The sequence below is a fragment of the Podarcis muralis genome, chromosome 8, assembly GCF_964188315.1.
Source record: "Podarcis muralis chromosome 8, rPodMur119.hap1.1, whole genome shotgun sequence".
NCBI classification, from domain to species: Eukaryota; Metazoa; Chordata; class Lepidosauria; order Squamata; family Lacertidae; genus Podarcis; species Podarcis muralis.
Window position 1 is genome coordinate 10,667,384 of NC_135662.1, and position 15,752 is coordinate 10,683,135.

Below are 15,752 nucleotides of genomic sequence, written 5' to 3' on the forward strand. Positions count from 1 at the left end.
AAAAAAATGCACTGTAGCCCTGAATACTGTTGCGGCTAAACGCAAATATGATTTAAGTATAATATTGGATGGTTTGCTGGCTGGCAATATGGAGGACTCTGCTAGGGGAGCAGGGGAAGAGGAAGAGGGAGCAACACGCGGCAGACGACTCTCATCCTCCCGTTTCAGTGGTTTTCGAAAACTTTATTTGGCACTTCTGACAATTACCCTCCCCATACCTGTTTCTAACAAGGAGCGCAAGATCCCCGCAAGGAAGGTTTAGTTTTAAAAAATAATATTCGTGAAGAGGCCACCACAGAAAACAGTCTCTCTTTTTTTCTTTTTAAAAAAGGGAAGCTAGTATTTTTCATTTTCCTGGGTAATATTTGTTGCACCAGGAAAAACAGGCATTGGCTCCATTTTACCTATCCTTCAAGATACCAGGGGGTGTAAATCTTTCTCTGCTATCACACTGAAAGAAAACATTGCGCTTTCATTCCTTCTCCAACACAGCTTCTTAATTTTTTCCCCCCTAAGGAAACACCAGTCTGAAGATTTCCCCGACATGGCCTGTGGGAACATCCTGGCAGGCCATGTCGTGTGCCCCTTCCTTGATGCTTTCCTCCTCTTTCCCCTTTTCTCAAGACCTTCGGGATAACAGGACATCCAGCACAGAACAAAGGAATAGTGTTCAAGCGTCTTTTTATTTTCGTATTTCACCCCTTTGTCAGTCTCACGAAGCGCAAGAAATCCATTGTTAAGAGCCTATCTGCGTATTCCTTTCCGCTTCCGCTTTGTCATACGGAACAAAAGGTTGCTATTTGCTGGACTTTCCCCATGTCAGATATGAGCTGCTTGATCCGGCGCTTGAGCTGAGGCAGCCGTGCAAGGGGGTCCGGCGGCTCCAATTCCCCGGTGAAGTCAAGCCAGCTTTCTAAAACTGCACAGACAAAAGGGATACGAGCACAGTTAGGGATAGAAAGATGCGGCAATATTTAGGCCTGGTTTTGGAGTCGCACTAAACCGGGGAGCCCCCAAGCTTCTCAGCAGTCTGAGAATAAGCCTGATCCCTTTTCCGCTCTGGGACAGCTGATAGGAAGCACCCACTTCTGTTCAACTAACTGTATTGTGTCATTTAATCTGAACAGATCGTAAATGGACAAACGCAGGGCATTCAGCTATTCTTGGTAGGTTAGAGCAGTGTTTCCCAACCTTGTGCCTCCAGCTGTTTTTGGACTACAATTCCCATCATCCCTTGCCACTGGTCTTGCTAGTCAGGGATGATGGGAGTTGTAGTTCAAAAACAGCTGGAGGCACAAGGTTGGGAAACACTGGGTTAGAGCATGGCGCTGATAACACCAAGGTCGCAGGTTCAATCCCCATATGGGACAGCTGCATATTCCTGCATTGCAGAGGGTTGGACTAGATGATCCTCAGGGTCCCTTCCAACTCTACAGTTCTACAATTCTATGATTCCTAGAGCTGTCAACCAAACTGAATTCATCCCATCGTTCAGCCCGGACACTGAGGTCCAGCACCGATGGCCTTCTGGCTGTTCCCTCACTGCGAGAAGTGAAGTTACAGGGAATCAGGCAGAAGGCCTTCTCGGTACTGGCGCCCGCCCTGTGGAACACCCTTCCATCAGATGTCAAGGAAATAAACAACTATCTGACTTTTAGAAGACAGCCAAAGGCAGCCCTGTTTAGGGAAGGTTTTAACGTTTGATGTTTTGTTACTTTATAATTATTATTATTATTACTCTGTTGGGAGCTGCCCAGAGTGGCTGGGGAAGCCCAGTCTGATGGGAGGGGTATAATTATTATTATTATTATTATTATTATTATTATTATTATTATTATTATTACAGTGGTACCTCGGGTTACATACGCTTCTGGTTACACACGCTTCAGGTTACAGACTCTGCTAACCCAGAAATAGTACCTTGGGTTAAGAACTTTGCTTCAGGATGAGAACAGAAATCGTGCTCCGGCGGCACGGCAGGAGCGGGAGGCCCCATTAGCTAAAGTAGTGCTTCAGATTAAGAACAGTTTCAGGTTAAGAACAGACCTCTGGAACAAATTAAGTACTTAACAGGAGGTACCACTGTATTATTATTATTATTATTATTATTATTATTATTATTATTATTATTATTAGACTTGCTCAAAAAGTGATGATTGTGCACCTTGCATTGTACATAACGCACCAGTTTCTAAACATGTTACCATTCCAGAAACTTATTGCTTTAAGATAGTTACCATCCACTTCCTTTTCGATCAGGTCCATTCTGCTAGCAACTTCGTTCTGTACGTTCTCTATGTGGGTGAGGAGGTTTAGCTGCCACTGAAGATGGGAGTCCACATGTTCTTCGGCTCCTCTTTTTTCATTAAATACAAACACAGTGTTCCCTTCAGCCAAATGCCTCTGTTTGACATCCACAAAACAAAGATTGGGTGGTGGGGGGAGAGAGAGCGAGAGAGAGAGGGGAATTAGCAAAATGCATAGTCACAATTTAAGGCTGTCTCTACGCCACACCTGCCCACAGATACAGCCTGACTGAAGATGTTTCCCAGTAGCTGAAGAGTGAGATTAAACAAAACCGCTGCTCTTAAATGACACAGCATAACAAGAGAGCATTGGAGGTGATTTGTTGAGGATTATACAACTACCGTATAGGTTAATACAACTTATAATAATGGCTGTAAAGCAGCACTGCAGATTGTAAATCATATCCTCGTTAATATGCACTTGAAGTTCTCCAGCAAAATATGCTGGTAGTAAAAATCTAAGACACAATCCAGCAAATGGATTATGGGCACCTCCGATTTCAAAATTTTGGTGAGAGTTAAGCACATGCTTGAATTTTCCCAGTGAAATCAACAGGACCTTAAAGAGTTAGCTCTGGCTAGCTGACTATTATTATTATTATTATTATTATTATTATTATTATTATTATTATTATTAAAGTGGCATACTTCTAGACCTCATATTTGTAAGGAACGGCCCAGCTATCTATGATAAAAATTTCACAAGGCAATGGGGAGTCTGCACAGACTTACAGTGTTTGTTTGTCAGAGATTGATATTTTGGTGAGAGAAGAAAGGAGAAGGGGAAGGGGAGTTTGTGTGGTACTATAAATTCAAAATGATGGTGCTGACCTTTAAAGCCCTAAACGGCCTCGGCCCAGTATACCTGAAGGAGCGTCTCCACCCCCATCGTTCAGCCTGGACCCTGAGGTCCAGCACCAAGGGCCTTCTGGCGGTTCCCTCACTGCGAGAAGCCAAGTTACAGGGAACCAGGCAGAGGGCCTTCTCGGTAGTGGTGCCTGCCCCGTGGAACGCCCTCTAGTCAGATGTCAAGGAGTTGAACAGCTATACAACTTTTAGAAGACATCTGAAGGCAGCTCTGTTTAGGGAAGTTTTCAATACTTGATGTTTTATTGCGTTCTTGTATCTCTTGGAAGCTGCCCAGAAGGGCTAGGACAACCCATTCAGATGGGTGGGGCACAAATATAATAATAATAATTACCGTATTTTTCGATCTATAGGACGCACCCGACCATAGGACGCACCTTGTTTTAGAGGGGGAGAACAGGGGAAAAAAATCTCCCCCTCTCTGCTCAGCGCCCCTTCAGCGAAGTGGCAGGAGAAACGGAGCCCCTTCCATTTCTCCTCCCGCTTCGCTGAAGGGGCACTGCGCAGAGAGGGAAAACTGTGCAGTGCCTCTCCAGCGAAGCGAAGCCTGGAGAGCAAGAGGGATCGGTGTGCACTGACCCCTCTCACTCTCCAGGCTTCAGTGAAGGCAACCCGAAGACTCCAGAGCGCAGCAGGAGTTCCCGCTGCGCTCAGGAGGCTATCCCCAAGCCTTCGGAGCACAGAAGGAGTTCCCGTTGCACTCCGGAGGCTTCAGGTTCCTTTTGCTGAAGCCAGGAGAGTCTTGCTCTCCCGGCTTCAGCAAAAGGAACCTGAAGCCTCCAGAACGCAGCGGGAACTCGCGCTGTGCTCCGAAGGCTTCAGGCAGCTATCCCTGAAGCCTGGAGAGTGAGAGGGGTCAGTGCCCACCGACCCCTCTCGCTCTCCAGGCTTCAGCGAAAGCAACGCAAAGCCTCCGGAGCGCGGAGGGAGCACTCCCTCTGCGCTTCGGATGCTTCGCATTGCTATCGCTGAAGCCAAGGAGCCTGCATTCGCTCCATAGGACGCACACACATTTTCCCTTAATTTTTGGAGGGGGAAAAGTGCGTCCTATAGAGCAAAAAATACAGTATTTCCTGTACAGTCCATGTACTGCTATGTGCATCTGGTACATAACTGTAATATGTGTAGATGGATAATTTATTATGGTCAAAGACCAGCTCGCATAACACAATAAAAACAGCGTTCATAAGGATAAAATATAAAATCAGAGCAGATTGCAGCATAGCTCATGAATTAAAATTGAGATATATACATACACCCGTACAACTGAGATTTGGGCTACCATAAAAATTGACCCTGAGGCACCCCAAAGGGTGACTTCAGCATTTCGTGCTCCAGCTATTTTATTCTAGAGGATGATCTGTGCCGTGTAATATGTGTAGAAAAATCTTTGTGCTCAACACAACTCTCCATGCACTGTTGATCAGTTACAGAAAAAGATAAACAAGTTTCAGGTTTTGTTGATTCAAGGCACCAGGTGAAGTACAATGAAAATTAAAAGTGCTAGGTAGAACGTCAAGGTTCAGCTGTTGTTCGCTCTCAACCTACCAAGCACACACAGAACAGGGCTCTATAGCAGATGACCACAAATGCAAAGGTCACTAGTAAAGGCATAGACTTTTAACCCCAATGGTGCGTTATAGATTAAGTACATATTACACCATCATTAGTACTCCTTCAGCTGGGCAGACGGGCAGGAAACTGGAGCCTGAGAGGCAGTCCTTGCACACATGGACTATGGGGAGAGCATCAGCTGAAAAACAGCTATGGATTTGCAAAAAAGCTGAAATGGAAGACCAAGAAACTGTGCAACTGCTTGTGAACCAGGCAAGTTTTAGCAGGAAGAGAAACAAAATGCAGGAAAGGAAGTGGAAACTACATCTTTTAGGAAAAGAGAAAATCATTATACTATGACTGCTGCTACCTACAAACAAATAAACAAACAAACAACAACAAAACACTGAGCAAGAGTTCATAAAATGCCAAGCTGGAAGTGTAATTGTCGAGTAACAGAAGAGAAATTTTGAAATGAGTTTCACTCCTCTTACTCGAGTGGATGAGGGGTGGGGTGGGGAGGCATATTGTGAACAGGAAACAAGTCTGGATAGTGTAGTTTTATGTGTTAAGTCATGGAGGCAACCTGCAGTGGGGAAGGGACACAAAGGGAGCAAGCGGGAGGGAGATGTGGCTGTGACTCCGTTGCTTGAACTGCTTCTATAGTCAAGGAAATGCTTTCTGGTGTGTCCAGCCAAAATTGATCTCTGTAGCGTTATCTATTATCACTGTTACAGTGATCGTTAATTCAACTTCTGACCCGCCCCTCACCAAAAGGTCCCAGGGATGGGCTACAGCAATCTTAAAAAGCAAAAATAAAATCAGTTTAAAAGCAAATGCAATCAAAATAACAGAGTGGGTCCTAAAATTATGCATTTCAGGTGTCAAAGGCCAAGGTAGGTAAAGAAAGGCGTCTTCAGTATGTGATGCTCAAGCATAAAAGGTAAAGGTAAAGGGACCCCTGACCATCAGGTCCAGTCGTGACCGACTCTGGGGTTGCGGCGCTCATCTCTCTTTATTGGCTGAGGGAGCCGGCATACAGCTTCCAGGTCATGTGGCCAGCATGACTAAGCCGCTTCTGGTGAACCAGAGCGGCGCATGGAAATGCCGTTTACCTTCCCGCCGGAGCGGTACCTATTTATCTACTTGCACTTTGATGTGCTTTCGAACTGCTAGGTTGGCAGGAGCAGGGAGCGAGCAACGGGAGCTCACCCTGTCGTGGGGATTTGAACCGCCGACCTTCTGATCGGCAAGTCCTAGGCTCTGTGGTTTAACCAACTTCCCAATTCAAATTGTGTCCTTCTGTCCAATGCTGGAATGATGGACAGCATTGACCCATCATTCCAGCTGCTCTTTCCAAGAAACTTTTAAATACTGTAAAACTGTCAGCATGCTCCTTTGCCCACACCCTCTTTTCTCCAGGCTGAAGATACTAGACTTTTCTCCTTTGGTATCTGAAGATAATTTTGCCTTCATAAAAATTGCCAGAAGGGCAGCCAGGATAGCCTGTCGCAGCAAAAACAAGCTAGGAGTTATGTAGTGCTTAGGAAGTAACCAAAATAAACACAGCACAAGTTTTTGTGGACTAGGACACTTGTCTTCCAACTGGTGGGTCAGGATACACTAATGCAGGTTGGGTCTCCGGCTGTTTTGGGACTACAATTCCCATCAACCCTGGCCACTGGCCCTCCTAGCTAGGGATGATGGGAGTTGTACTCCAACAGCTGGAGAAACCCTGCACTAGAGGGGCATGGCCTGACCCAAGATAGGTTGCAAGAAGAGGACTACCGCCAAGCAAATTTATAGGGAAAGGTTAAGAAATGGGTGCCCAAATGCATGTTTGGGTTAAAAGGGGGTCCTGTATCTGAAAAGGTTGAAGATACCTGGACCAGAGTCTACTTCAGGCATAGGCAAATTCGGCCCTCCCGATGTTCTGGGACTACAGTTCCCATCATCCCTGAGCACTGGTCCTGTTAGCTAGGGATCATGGGAGTTGTAGTCCCAAAACATCTGGAGGGCTGAGTTTGCCTATGCCCGGTCTACTTCCATCAGAGGCAACAATAACTTTTTTAGTCTTTAGGTGCTATGGGATTCTTTGTTGCTTCTGCCTTCACGCCTAACCCCACTTACCTGGGAGTAAGCCCTCATTCCCACTGAGTTACTTCTGAATAGTCATGGTTAAGATTGCACTGTAATTCTTGGAAGGTTGCACAAACAAATGGGTAGTTTTACCTGATGGCTGAAACCATCTTCTTTAGATGAATATTGTAAACAGTTTTTCTCCTCTAAGGGAAGCTCCTGATCGTCTTCAAAACTGCTGGTGTCGTCGTCTGAGCTTATAGGATCGGTCATCATTTTGCAGTCCTGACTGTAACTCTGGGGTTTCTGGTAACTGTGCTCGCTCGTAATGTACGTTTCCTCCATCTTCTGGGGTAAACTAGGGGGCTCTCTATGGTTTTGACCATGATACGTCCTTTCAGGGGGGTTAAGGGTATCTGGCACAGCCAAGACCCTTCTTTCCACTCCAAGAGTTATTTGGTCTGGATCCTTCCGCACACCTGTGCAAGCCCACAAATGAAGGTCAGGATGATGCTTGTTCCTGGGGAGGAAAAAAAGAAAGATAAAAGGGTCAAAGTGGTAGAGAAACGAAGTCGATTTCAGCAGCCCGAAGAGGGGGTCTGTGTTGACATTTTTTACGAAAGAGATTCGGGTGAGCAGTTCCACGACATGTGAAGTCTGCAGTGTTCACAAGTCCATCAAGTGGAACCAGGTTTGTCTCATGATACACATAAGTCAGTTGACGTGGGGGTGGTGGCGGTGGGGGAACTGGCTCAAATCTCTGTACGTCAACACTTCTGTCTCCACTTATGGAGGCAGCGAACCAGAAAATGTCTGGTTCGACGCCTGAATGCAAAGCAGGGCCTTTTGTCTTTCTGGAACTCAATCTGATGTGGCAAAGGAGGCGGCTTGTCGAAACAAATTACCGAAGTCCTGCAATGACCAGGCATGCTCACCTGAGCACGGCTGAACAATGTGACACTGAAATTGGAACACATTGTAATTTCTCGTGGCAGGACCATGTCACCTCTGAGCATTGCACGGAGCTCGGCACTTTGTTCTTCTTAAACAAATATCTAACGGCGATAACAGCTGGTCGAAACCATCAGGGGAAACTATGGTAGGAGAGCTAAGCTCCTCCACATCAAAACTGGCCCCAGTAAAAAACCGGAGGCATTCCTTTTAGGTATAATCACAAACGATATTCCTGACAATCAAAGGAAAGTATTCCTTTATGCAACGACAGCTGCCAGGATGCTTATAGCAAAAAATTGGAAAGGGAGAAAAATTCCATCAATGAAAGAATGGCAACTTAAATTTTGTGAATATATAAATCTGGCAAGACTCACAGCATTTATAGGGGACAATCGGACCAGAAATTATTAAAAGAATGGGGATGTGCTAAAGAGTATATGAAGAAACATTGTTCTGGAATAAGCATATCGGCATGTAATGAATGATGCTTTACAAGGTTAAAGAAAAAGAAAAATGGTGTAAAAAGTATAACAATAGAAGTAATCTACATTAGACACAACAATTTAGAAAGAGTAAAATTTTTGAGGTCTTAGAACAAAGGAAGGAAGTCAATATGTGTATATGTATGTAATGACTAGATTAGAATAAAGATATGGTTTTATTTGTAGATGTGTGCTTTTTCTTTTGTTTTTTGTGTTCTGTTTTTCTTTCTTGTTTGTATAGTTTTATTTTGGATTCAATGTTTGTCATTTTTGTTGCAATTTTGCATTGAAAATAAAATTTATAAACAAAAACTGGCCCCTTCTCCCTTGAAACCATTCCATCCCTGCCACGCAACTACTCCAATTTTTAAGTGTCTGATTGTTCTACCAAGGTAAAGAGAGAATATCCCTAAAAAGCAATATGCAATACCAGAATGCACGCTTACTTTAGTATCCCAATCTTCAGCTGCAGCCCGCGCAGTATTTCCGTAACACCATACACATCAGCCAGGAGGTGGTGCGTCGACACAATCTTTTTGGCATTCAAATGAGAGTAGTTCTCTTTTAAAAACGACAGACCACACATGTGGCCATTATTCAACCAATCTTTATCGTAGAGATATTTGGCACTCCATCTCTGACCTAGAGACAATGAAGGATTCAGATCTTATTCTCTCGCCATCGCTTTTTGTCTTCTATCGGAGAGTGAATAATGCAAAGGGGTGGGTGCACAGGTGTGTATCTGCACAGGCGCCACCACAGCTGCAGTTACAGGCACTGAGAAACCATGTCATCCGTTTAATAAACAGACCAACTAAACACATTCATAAGCCTATATAGGTTTAAAACTCATAAATGGGAGAAGAAATGTGTGAAGGGGCCCTCAAATGCATCTCAGTATTGGTGCTGGGAAGGCTTATGGGCTCTTACTATAACTTGGGTAGGTTCCTATCACAGAAGAGATCTGCCTGCCTGCCCAATCACCTGGTTTTGCAACTTTGGGATGTTTCTGGGTCTGCACCATGAAGCCCCATTTGTGATCGTTTTGAGGTGTGGTGATTTGCCAAATTTGGATCCTGAGCAGGATTTGGAACACCAGGGGAAGAATTAAAATGGCAGACAGGTTGAATTTGTTTATTTAATTGTATCCATTTTATTCTCTTTCATTGAGACGTATTTTTTAAAAAATTAATCTGCCTGCAGCCTTTGGGCATACAGTGGACTATAAATCATAAATAGAGCGAGAGAGAGGAAGCATTGCCCTGGAGGAAGGGTAGAGAGCCTCCGACCCAAGGGCCTAATTTGGCCTGTCAGGCCTGCTCATTTGGCCCATCAGGCCATTTGGCCAAGCCACACCCACCTGCCACATCATGCCATCATCATCATCATCATCATCATCATCATTATTATTATTACAGTGGTACCTCTGGTTATGTACTTAATTTGTTCCAGAGGTCCATTCTTAACCTGAAACTGTTCTTAACCTGAAGCACCACTTTAGCTAATGGGACCTGCTGCACCACGATTTCTGTTCTCATCCTGAAGCAAAGTTCTTAACCCGAGGTACTATTTCTGGGTTAGCGGAGTCTGTAACCTGAAGCATCTGTAACCCGAGGTACCACTGTATTATTATTATTATTTATATACCGCCCTATACCTGGAGATCTCAGGGCAGTTCACAGAATAAAATCAAAATATAAAACCACAAAATACATAAAATAAAAACAACCCAATAACACCCCCCCAAAAAAAAAAACAACCCCACATTTTAAAAGGGCCTAGGATCCTCATGCCTTTTAAAGCAAGACAATTAACAAACCTGGACAGGAGCCATATGATCCAACTCCCCACCCCTCCCCAGCCTTAGATGCATTTAAGGGTAGAATATAGCATTAGGCCTCCAGAAGGCTGGGACAGGAGGGCAAGGAAAGGCCACACGTTAGTGGCCACAGAACTCTGCAGACAAACCCAGGAAAACAACTGCAGAAAATGTCATGCTTCCTTGAATTTACTGACCACATAACAAAAACCTCCTCTTAAAAGCAAACAAACCGAAACATATCTCTGTAGATGGAAAACTAGCATCTGGGAGAAATGAGCTAGAACATTTCATCCTGAGCTGCTGCCTTTCCCCGGTTAGTTTTTTTTGGGGGGGCATGTAGCGCGCCTCCTGAAGTCTGAGCAACAACTGCACCATGGATTTCTGCTGACTGCCTAGGCCAGATCTTAGACTAGGTAAAGGTAAAGGTACCCCTGCCCGTAAGGGCCAGTCTTGACAGACTCTGGGGTTGTGCGCCCATCTCACTCAAGAGGCCGGGGGCCAGCACTGTCCGGAGACACTTCCGGGTCACGTGGCCAACGTGACATCACTGCTCTGGCGAGCCAGAGCCGCACACGGAAACGCTGTTTACCTTCCCGCTAGTAAGCGGTCCCTATTTATCTACTTGCACCCGGGAGTGCTTTCGAACTGCTAGGTTGGCAGGCGCTGGGACCGAACAACGGGAGTGCACCCCGCCGCGGGGATTCGAACCGCCGACCTTTCGATCGGCAAGCCCTAGGCGCTGAGGCTTTTACCCACAGCGCCACCCGCGTCCCAGATCTTAGACTATATCATCACAAATGCTGGATATAGAAACACACCCTTAGATGTGTGGGAAGTGGGAGCAGTGGCGGTCGTGTGAGCTACTACAAGGGTTTGGAAACGCTGGGGCTTAGCTTGAAAATTTGCTCCTACCAGGTGGGTCCCTGCAAACGTAGCAGATGTATTGCTCCGGAATGCTGTCTTCCAACAATCCCATGCACACGCTGTGCTGCCAACACAGGCACTCTTCACACTGTGGCGGTGATTCAAAGAGGAAGGAAATAATGCATCATAACGTGAGAGGGAAATTCAGGTCCAACCCTTGCTTGGTCAATGCAACAACAACAACAACATGCAGTCATGGCTGGTGGAAGCTTTGGTTCAAAGTATCTAAGGAGGCACCAGTCTCTGGATGCTTTGTCTAGAAAAAGGTAAAGGTAAAGGGACCCCTGACCATTAGGTCCATTCGTGACCGACTCTGGAGTTGCGGCGCTCATCTCGCTTTATTGGCCGAGGGGGCCGGCGTATAGTTTCTGGGTCATGTGGCCAGCATGACTAAGCCGCTTCTGGCGAACCAGAGCAGCACATGGAAACGCTGTTTACCTTCCTGCCGGAGCGGTACCTATTTATCTGCTTGCACTGGTGTGCTTTCAAACTGCTAGGTTGGCAGGAGCTGGGACCAAGCAACAGGAGTTCACCCCGTCACGGGGATTCAAACCGCTGACCTTCTGATCGGCAAGTCCTAGGCTCTGTGGTTTAACCCACAGTGCCACCCGCCTCTCTAGCTTGTCTAGAAAAACCGCTTACTCTAACAAGTAACGGTTAGCGATAAAGAGAACCAAGGACTGTCTCTTGTTCATGTTTATTCCACATCTGATTTCTCAGAACCTGCTCAGACCTCAGGAAAACTGCTGACCGTCAGAGTAGATTGCCTGGGGTTAGAAGGGCCAATGGCAACTTCAGTATAAGGTACCTCCAACTATTCCCCATAAATTGCATGAGACAGAACTCTTAGAATGGTTTCTGGCGGAGGAAAAAGTATTAACTGTGCCATTGTAAGAATTAAAAATATGTATTATCTGGGATGCGGGTGGCGCTGTGGGTAAAACCTCAGCGCCTAGGACTTGCTGATCACATGGTCGGCGGTTCGAATCCCCGCAGCGGGGTGCGCTCCCGTCGTTCGGTCCCAACACCTGCCAACCTAGCAGTTTGAAAGCACCCTTAAGTGCAAGTAGATAAATAGGTACCGCTTTATAGCGGGAAGGTAAACGGCGTTTCCGTGTGCTGCGCTGGCTCGCCAGATGCAGCTTGTCATGCTGGCCACGTGACCCGGAAGTGTCTGCGGACAGCGCTGGCTCCCGGCCTATAGAGTGAGATGAGCGCACAACCCTAGAGTCTGGCAAGACTGGCCCGTACGGGCAGGGGTACCTTTACCTTTAATTATCTCCCCCACCTCCACTGGAGAGCTCCACAGAGACTGAATGGAGGCACAGTGCTAATTCAAACCAGCCTGAATCATACCATTCTATAAGGTTGTTTTTTTTAAAAAAAAATAATAATATCCCAAAGGAGAAAAAGTTCTGAATAACTGTACTGCAAGCAGATTCCTTACCTGAATCATGAACCCATTTTCCTCATCCATTTCACAGATACATCTGACAATTTCATTGAGAGTATCCTCCTCGTCCTGAGATTCTTCGAAATTGGTTGAATCAAAGTCCTGATTGTACTCATCGCCACTCAGCAGCAAGCTCTCGGTAGAAGAGTCGTCTAAAAACTCCATATCAGAGAGGTCTGAAATTTGAAAACATTACAGAAAACAATACAATTTGGCAAGTGGGTAGCATTGGATTAGATTGTGTGCATTTGGAACAGCAGGCATTCAAACTTCCTCTTTGGATGGACATTGCTATGATGCTGTGCTCACAAAAACTGCCTACTTCAAAAACAGAGTATCAATCTTATTATTTTACAGGTTAAAAAGATTTAATACCCCCCATGCTTTGGTTCAGAGATCTTCCAACTCAGTTTACTATAAAACAGGAACTGAAATATAAAACATCATTACACAGTAAAACACCAATAAAACATCCCACAAGCAGTAGTGAAATCAAAACGGAAAGGACAGGGATTTATTTTTATTTTTTTTACCCAGTGCCCAGAAGTTGTAATATTCAACACCAGGTAAGCCTCCCTGGGGAGAGCATTCCAGATACAGAAGCAACAAAACTGAAAAAGCCTTCTCCCTATTTGCCACCTGTGCGATGGGAGCACCAACAGAAGAAAAATAGGGGTGTGCATTGCTGTTGGGAAGCATTTCTTTAACAATAGTAGCCAAAAGCACAAGCTAACTTTGCTGATGAGTTCACTGGATGAGCTCAGGCAAGCTACTACCAAAAGATGTGGCAAAGACATCTAGATAAGGGTTGGGTTTTCCCCCCTACATAAGCAAAGCAAAACGATTAGGTTTATAGAATATATAAGGGCACGCCAGCTATGCTGAGCATTTGTGTTCAGAGGCAGAATCTCTGAAATTATGAGATGCTGGAGCAGAAAAAAACAGGAGATGACAATCTGCAACATGTCCTGTTTGCAAGATTCCAGAGGCATCTGGCTGGCTTAGGGAAACAAATGGGGACAGGCTACTTTTAGAGGGCTGTTATTAGGTTTAGGGGGGAAATCTACATGAAGCACTTGGCTCATCTGAAGAGTCCTTTATAAAGAAAAACAAAAACAAAAAATTGATTGGTTAATTCCTCAATTTCTCTAGATGAAAAATGAAATTAAGATTTAAGCAGAACAACATACGAGACAGGAAACCTACTTTCACCACTAAGGTCGACAGACAGAATAGCCCTTGGGTACTGATAGGATGTGTTCTTCTCCACGGTTGTGCTCCGTAGTGTCAGCGAGCTCCCAGAAGACCTAGTGAATGGAGAGGAGCACCTGTCCAAGTACTCGAGAGAACTATCGTCAAAATCCGAATAATCTGCAAATTAATCACAAAACACGAACACATGGTCTCACTGTCTACCTACATCAAGATGGTTTTTGCTAACACACACACACACACCAAATATAAAAGGTAAAAACAAAAACCACCCTTGCTTAAAAAGTCACTCCTTTTAGCACTGTATGCACATTGTCAACAAAAGAGGTTTAAAGACTGTGTCAAGGCAAATCTAAAAAAAATGTAGAATAAACACTGACAATTGGGAAACACTGGCCTGCGGGTGCTCCAGTTGGAGAACAGCCTTGACCAAAGGTGTCATGGGCTTTGAAGACACTTGAATTCAGGATGCAAAGGAGAAACGTGCTAAGAGGAAGGCACGTTTGGCAAATCCACACCGTGATCAACTCCCGCCCAGAAACCAATGTCCCCATTGTGGAAGGATGTGTGGATCCAGAATTGGCCTCCACAGTCACTTACAGACTCGTTAAAACCGTGTTTATGGAAGACAATACTCAGCTACGAGTGATCGCCAAAGAAGAAGAAGCACATAGCTTCTAAAACTAGCAAACAGGAAATAGCTACCTTAAGCAGATTCACATGGTTTTAGAACACTGCTAGCCTCCAACAGACAGGCATTTCTAATGTACATTCAGGTAAGAAGTGATGAATTACAGCAGCATGAGTCACTTGCTCTTCCCTTTCCTGTGCTGTAACATGCAAAAATGAAACTTGCATGTTTCCATTACAAGATGTATGAATTCTTGTATGGATTTCATACATCTTGCCGTAGGGCAGGTGTGGAAGTGCTCCCTTCACATGTTACCCACATGCGCAAGTGATTCCTGCAATAACGTCTCACTCCTGTGAATGTGCAACGCAGGTCTGTCGCAGGGTTTCCAGTAAGCGCCCACTCCAGTCCCTTATCACCAAATCTCAAGATGCCAAGATGATTGACAGAGATGTTTATGAGCAGCACATTCAAAGAGCATATGCCCAAGAATAAGCACTTGATCGACATCTCATGTGTCAAATACAGAGGACACAACATTACTTTTGCATGTGACGCTAAGCCGAAGTATGGCTTAGCATGAATGAGCAAACATGTGGGTGCACATTTAGAAAACTCTGAGTGCATAGCTGAGCCACAGTTTGGTTCAGTTACATCAGAACCTTGGCTCCTGATTTGTCGTGCTCCAAACAAACCATGATACCACTTCTCATAATGTCAAAATCAACATCGTGACATAATATAATAAAAATGTAACTTTTCAGCTGATCACCAAATCCAGTACATACAAAATACAAGTCCTATATTAGTCAGTGCCATAGTACAGTGGTGCCTCGCAAGACGAAATTAATCTGTTCCGCGAGTCTCTTCGTCTTGCAGTTTTTTCGTCTTGCGAAGCACGGCTATTAGCGGCTTAGCAGCTATTAACGGCTTAGCGGCTATTAACGGCTTAGCGGCTTTAAGAAAAAGGAAACAAACTCGCAAGAACTTGCAAGATGTTTCATCTTGCGAAGCAAGCCCATAGGGAAATTCGTCTTGCGGAACGACTCAAAAAACGGAAAACCCTTTCGTCTAGTGAGTTTTTCGTCTTGCGAGGCATTCGTCTTGCGGGGCACCACTGTACATTCTTTTCCAATTTCTTCACCTCTCTTGTATTTTGTATTTTTCTGGTATCTAATTTTTGAGAAGTAGTTCTAGTAAATAACTTTGTGATTGTTACTATACGGCCTATTACATTTATGTGTATTTTCAATTGGATCTGCTTAATATAGGCATTCTGGTTTTGTTATTTGCCAAACAAACCATGAACAAAAACCAAGGTTTGTTATTGGCTTACCATTTGCTGGTTTGTTTATAGAATAACAAAGCATGAGCCCAAGCTTGCATGCAATACTAAGCCAAACCATGGCTAACGTCCTGGTAGAAACAGAAGCAGCTGGACCTGGCAGAGGAGCAAAATGGCTACAAT

General features: G+C 44.8%; 1 protein-coding gene across 4 annotated transcripts in view; it reads right to left on the reverse strand.

Annotated features, from left to right (window-relative positions):
- PHF20L1 (PHD finger protein 20 like 1) overlaps window positions 1-15,752 on the reverse strand; it is a 65,719-nt gene continuing 49,967 nt past the window's right edge. For all 4 annotated transcript variants that reach the window (XM_028736124.2, XM_028736121.2, XM_028736119.2 and 1 more), the window contains 7 exons: window positions 13,648-13,812; window positions 12,436-12,617; window positions 10,977-11,076; window positions 8,689-8,884; window positions 6,960-7,326; window positions 2,238-2,403; window positions 1-919 (listed from right to left, as the gene is read on the reverse strand). In XM_028736124.2, coding sequence (XP_028591957.2) covers window positions 777-919; window positions 2,238-2,403; window positions 6,960-7,326; window positions 8,689-8,884; window positions 10,977-11,076; window positions 12,436-12,617; window positions 13,648-13,812 — 1,319 coding nt within the window. In that variant the 3' untranslated portion in view covers window positions 1-776. The remainder of the gene's footprint in view (window positions 920-2,237; window positions 2,404-6,959; window positions 7,327-8,688; window positions 8,885-10,976; window positions 11,077-12,435; window positions 12,618-13,647; window positions 13,813-15,752) is intronic.